This window comes from Aquarana catesbeiana, linkage group LG05 (assembly GCF_042186555.1).
Source record: "Aquarana catesbeiana isolate 2022-GZ linkage group LG05, ASM4218655v1, whole genome shotgun sequence".
NCBI lineage: Eukaryota > Metazoa > Chordata > Amphibia > Anura > Ranidae > Aquarana > Aquarana catesbeiana.
This window is the reverse complement of record NC_133328.1, coordinates 205,914,038-205,920,037: the sequence shown is the minus strand read 5'-3', so window position 1 is coordinate 205,920,037 and position 6,000 is coordinate 205,914,038. Positions and strand designations below refer to the sequence as shown.

The 6,000-nt window shown below is 40.6% G+C and overlaps 1 protein-coding gene across 8 annotated transcripts in view; it reads right to left on the bottom strand.

The window, feature by feature from the left end:
* Nucleotides 1-673: 673 nt before the first annotated feature.
* ELMO1 (engulfment and cell motility 1) overlaps nt 674-6,000 on the bottom strand; it is a 546,685-nt gene continuing 541,358 nt past the window's right edge. For all 8 annotated transcript variants that reach the window (XM_073630502.1, XM_073630506.1, XM_073630503.1 and 5 more), the window contains one exon: nt 674-2,398. In XM_073630502.1, coding sequence (XP_073486603.1) covers nt 2,198-2,398 — 201 coding nt within the window. In that variant the 3' untranslated portion in view covers nt 674-2,197. The remainder of the gene's footprint in view (nt 2,399-6,000) is intronic.

The window sequence follows — 6,000 nt, the reverse complement described above, 5'->3', positions numbered from 1 at the left end:
TCTGTGAATGGCTGAGTAGCGCCCAGCCTGGCTCTACTTTGTTCCCTATGCCACTGCCAAAACACAGTCCTGTATACTTTATGTAGCTTAGGCTACCTACAGTTAATACAGTGCGCCCAGCTAGAGCACCTGTTAGTGCAATAGTTTGTTTGGGCCAGCTTGGCCCAAATTAAGTTTTTTAAAAGGGCATTAAAGGTGGAGATCAGCTTTAAGATTTTTATGGGCAGGAATAAGCATACATATGCAGGCAATTGGTTGAGGGTTTTCTAACTTAACAAATCTAATAGTAGATAAGTGAACTGAAGAGCACTGATATGTAGAGAAATCAAGGTACAGCATCACAATGGTGATAGGTTTAGATAAAGTATAGCACTGTTAAGAAATGATGGAACATACACTTTGTACAACCCAACCTTTAATGCTCCATCTTATTAGATGAATAACTTGTGTGACATACACTTTACTTTTATTGCATAGGTATTCTTGTGCATCAAGGTTGTTCATAAAAAAAAACTGTTGTGTTACAGTGGTATGTGCAGCGCTTTCATTTATAACCACGCAGACCTTGATGTGTTTTCCCCAAAGTAACAATTTCTCCTTTTTAACACCACATCATAAATGTAGATATATTTTTCACTAAAACCTTCAAAGTGACAGACCACACAACAGCAAGAACAGAAGAAAAGCACATACTGTTTATTATGAATATGTACAACTTTTCCACGTCACTGGATGAAATGTTCAGCATATATTAAATAAATAGAAAATCCATAAGGTAAACAATGGAAATGTGGCAATGTAAAAATTGCTAATTTTAGGAACAAACATGATTTTATTAAATTGCCTGTGAAATAGCTGGTTGCTCTATACCCTAAAGATGCAATAAGAATATATCTGTAAAATGATCAAACCACATGTGCCATGTGTTATCTGGGTCAAGGAAACTTGGCAAAAAGGTAATATTAGTAAACCATGCGACAGACTGATGTTTTATGGCAAATTATCATATGCATTATGTATTAACTGGCCATATACAGCAGATCTACCCGCTTCATAAACAGTCCAAGTACTTTCACAAAACTGTCACAAACACACAAATTCTGCTTCTACTTATATCTTTGTTCATGTTATCCTTGCTAAGCTCATCGTTTTTGTGATATGTTGGTTTAGGGACATCACAGTGATTACCAGTACAGACTCTTCATATGTTTTGGTTGTTGCTTGATATTCAGGAACCTGAAATGGTCACCAGTATCTTCTCCTTTTTTCTAAACAGCTATTTAAAAAAATAACCCTAACCCTGCTTGAGCCTGGCAATGCAAATGTTTCCTGCTTAAATAATCTTTATACATGCAAATGTGTTCTTATAGGATATGATGAAAATAGGATAAAGGCCAAGAAGTGTTTTTTAAGTAAATCGCAGACTTGATAACAGATCACTTCACCTAAAAGATGTTTAAGCACTACGCCTAATAAACGTAGCAATTTCCAGTAAAACTCCCATCAGAGTGGTAGTTATCTGGGCTGTTAACTACTTTTTGTTTTTTTATAAATCACAATTCTGTTTTCTATCTCTGGTCTCTTAAGTACTATGTGCTGTGAAACAAAGCTTCCAAGTGGATATGTGTGCATTTACAATGGTATACCGATCAGCAGCACCCTTCTAAGTCCAAATTCTCTAAATACAAGTGCAAAAAAGGTGTTTCATAATTCAGTGACTGTAGTAGTTTATGCTAAACCTGTCATTTGACTGGGTCTAAAGAACCTTAACACTATTTCTATTTTAGAAGCAAAAGAAAAAGCAGAGGATGAGAAAATTCAATTCAAAGATTCAGAGTGGTCATCAGTAGCCTTCTTTTGTGCCTCTTATTACAAGAAAAAGCAGCATTGCCCATCAAGTCTATTCTCCTCCTTCATCCAGAAAATAAATCTAAGTGCACTAGTCTGTGGAAAATTCCTTGTTAACATGTCATTTAAAGCATGAAGAATATGGACATCTAGTTCCTGGTGCTTTCAAGGGCAAATGCCCATTGTAACTTACAAACAAGTTTACTTCTATGATATGCCTGAATCGGCCAAATACTGAACGTATGAAATGAAAGGGTAGGGGAAGATGACCAGAAATAAAATAAAGTTTCCTCTTTTATATCTCCAGTTCTAATAATTCCAGTTAAAGAATGCATGTTTGCTGACGGTCTCAGTTGCAGTCGTAAACAAAATCGTAATTGCTAGGCTCCTTTGGAATTGGGGGAGGTGCATCAGGAATTTGTATGTTTTCCAGATCTAGAAGGCGTAGTTTTATTTCCATGCTCAGCAATGTGTCCATGTCAGTTCTTGTTTGATCACTGATCATTTCCTTTCCAAGTAAGGCATTAAGTCCATCTGTCCATATGCAGTACTGTGCAAAATGAAAATAAAAGTATGAGTGGTTATGATAATGATTTATACATCTTCTTTCAAGTGAGAATGATATATTTCATATATTTTGGCTGGCTTGAAAACTAAAATAGTTAACTGATATTCCAATTATAGGTGGAGTCTGGAAGTTCGTGCCTCTTTTCAAATTTGGAGTATGGGATTAGCTTGACCTTTTATTTTCAAGTACTAGAGGGCTACCATTGCTGACCTCTTTTTGGAAATATTAATTGCCTGGCCATGGCTATTAATTTTGTCTAGCTTCAGTAGTTTATGGTTTATTGAAATTAACAAGATTAGAAAGTCAAAGTGAAGTCAAAACTTCTAATCTGTAATGCTGGTTCCTGATCAGTGACTCGGCATATGAAAGTCTATGGAAATGCATGGCAGCCATGCAACTAGCATTTTCAAAAAGAGAGGTCAGCAATGGCAGCCTGCATATTCTCTTACTATGGATTTCAATTAAAGCAGAACTGTGAGGTGGCTAATACAATAAGATTTTGTACTTACAGTATACTCTTGAGGTCCATTGAGGGATAAAGGAATTCAGATACAGTTGGGTTATTATACCGTCACATTCAGGTGGACACTTTTTCTTTATCTTCCAGTGAGGGACACAGGAATACGGATACAGTTGGGAAAATAAAAAGCAGTCTAACTGAGGGGTGGATAACAACCACTGACAGGGGAGTAGAGTCTGTCTGCAACTTAGGATCACCTGAAGAACAAAAGCCCACATGTGACCAAATTAAATTAAATGCCTCCTGCCTGACGAGGAAGGCTGCCAATGACTAAAAGGAGGTCACAAAGGATCAACCTAATGCACAAGACCAGAACAGAGGAGGTCACCACCAGACGTGAATGAGTCCACCCAAAGGAACACTCTGCCTGAACCAGCGAGAAGCTGTGAACCAAAAAAAAAACCCTTCAAACACGTAAAACATAAAAAACTGATTAACCAGTTCCCGACCGGCCGCCACAGTTATACTGCAGCAGAATGGCTCCCCTAGGCGAGCCACCGTAGCTGTACGTCGGCCCTTTAAAATGCTGTAGGAGGTGCGTGCGCCCGCAGCGTGTGCCCCGGAGCTGATGCGAGTGCTCGGTGGCTGCGATGACCGCCGGGCACCCGCGATCGCTCATGACAGAGCGAGAATTGGGATCTGTGTGTGTAAACACACAAATCCCGGTTCTCTCAGGGGAGAGGAGAGAGATCATGTGTTCATACTAAGTATGAACACCGATCTCTCTCCTCTTCTAGTCAGTCCCATCCCCCCCTACAGTTAGAACACACCTAGGGAACACAGATAACCCCTTGATCACCCCCTAGTGTTAACCCCTTCTCTGCCAGTGAAATTTATACAGTAATCAGTGGCTATTTATAGCACTGATCGCTGTATAATTGTCAATGGTCTCAGAAATGTGTCAAAAGGGTCCAATTTGTTCGCCGCAATATCGCAGTCCCAATAAAAATCGCAGATCACTGCCATAAATCTATCCCCTATTTTGTAGACGCTATAACTTTTGCGCAAACCAATCAATATACCCTTATTGCGATTTTTTTTACCAAAAATATGTAGAAGAATGCATAGCGGCCTAAACTGAGGAAATAGCAAAGGGATATTTATTATAGCAAAAAGTAAAAGATATTGTGTTTTTTTCAAAATTGTCGCTCTTCTTTTGATTATAGCGCAAAAAATAAAAACCGCAGAGGTGATCAAATACCACCAAAAGAAAGCTCTATTTGTAGGAAAAAAAAGGACGTCAATTTTGTTCGGGCACAGCGTCGCGTGACCGTGCAACTGTCAAAGCGACGCAGTGCCGTATCGCAAAAAATGGCCTGGTCATTGAGCAGCCAAATCTTCCAGCGCGGAAGTGGTTAAAGAACAACAGACCCACAAAATGGTGTAGTAAACATGAAAAAAAACACTGGGGCAACAGGTCCCCAAAAGAAAAGATCAGCCAGTCTGCATAAAAAGAATAAAACCTTAGAAACCAGGGAAGATCAATTTTAATAGTAAGAAGGAGGCTGCCTAGCCAGACAGCTAATCTTGCTAATCAAAATATCAAAAGAATGTGAGAATTAATTGTCCTTGAGAACAGGAAAGCTACAATCCCACAAAGTCAGCTGGACTGAAGGAGAAAAAGTGTACAAGAGGCACACCAGGAAAGGTAGGCAGGGAAAAAGGGTAAACCCCAACCTCAGACTGGTAAAGGGGCACCAGAAGAAGGAAGAATGAAGGAGGAAAAATCAGGGAGGTTACCTGGGGAACCTTTCTCACAAGGTTTGCATAGAAGCCACAGAAGGAGAACCTATTTCCAGGCAAGCAGGTCCTACAAATTCCACGAGACCTACCTTATACCCAACACAGTTTTTGTCTGTCATGCAGAAGATGAAGTGCACCTATGGGTGCAATCCTCTCCCTTCAGTGTAGAGACTACTATATGAGGAGAACCAGATTTCAATGCAGTCTTATTTGGGACCATTCAGGATGCTTCCAAGGCTAATCTTCTAAATACAAAACAGAACACACTGCATCAATAGGGATTTTAACAACTCCTCATAAAGGTGATGGCAGGAGACTCTGGTACCTCAAAAACTCTTTAAAAGTACAGAGGTACTTAGAATCTGAGTCAGAGGAGCCAATAGAGGCCGCAGGCCCAGCCTGATAAATGGGCCTGGAATGGTCAGAGGATGATACTGCAGTGGATGGTGCAGAAACACACTTAGAACCACTGTGGGCAGCCACTTGGGCAGCCAAGTCCTCAGTAGACACAGAGATCCATGTGGACATTAGAAAGGACTCTGTCTTACCTGACAAAGTGGAGGAAGACTCCAATGGTAATGACCCTATAACAATAGGGTTCAGAGGTTCTAGATTTCAGGCATTGGTTCCTTCTGGGGAATCTAGGTAATGCCTTAAAACAACTAGGGGGCCAATGGGCTGAGGTCACCTGTGGCATCGGGACTGGCCTCTCCATGTCTTAGTGAGGATATGCTGTTTTCAAGCAGCAGTAATGCAACTAGGCCCAGTGTGAGGCAAGGCCTCTGCTACTCACAAAACACAGGTAGCTGGGGCAGAGGGTTAATGGTGGCCAAAAATGACCAGGTAAGTAGTGAACGAAGGTCAGAGATCCATGTGGTGGTTCAGAATAATATGCAGAAGGGGAATGGTACTCCCTCCGGGCTGAATAGTGGGAAAAAAAAAGTACATACATCCACCCAGCAAATGAAGCCAGAACTTGATTCCATAGCCTTAACCGTTGGCGCAGTAAATGGGTGATGGCAGGAAATTAACTCTGGCACTCAGTGGTATAAAGAAGATGTAGCTCTTGGTGTAAGCCCAGCCACCCTTAATCACTAAGTGAGTCTTCTGAGAAAGGGTCACATCTAGGGCTGTGCCACAGCTCTAGATCTGGAAAGCACCAATATAATACACTCAGGTCCAAAAACTGCCATAAATTCAGAGCCCAGTGCTCGATGATCACATTTCAGGCTAGCAAGAAAAAAAAAAAATCCAAGAAAAAGGCTAGCAAAAAATTGTTAGACTTTACTGAGCAAGGCTGAGTAAAAAGTGTCCTTCCTAG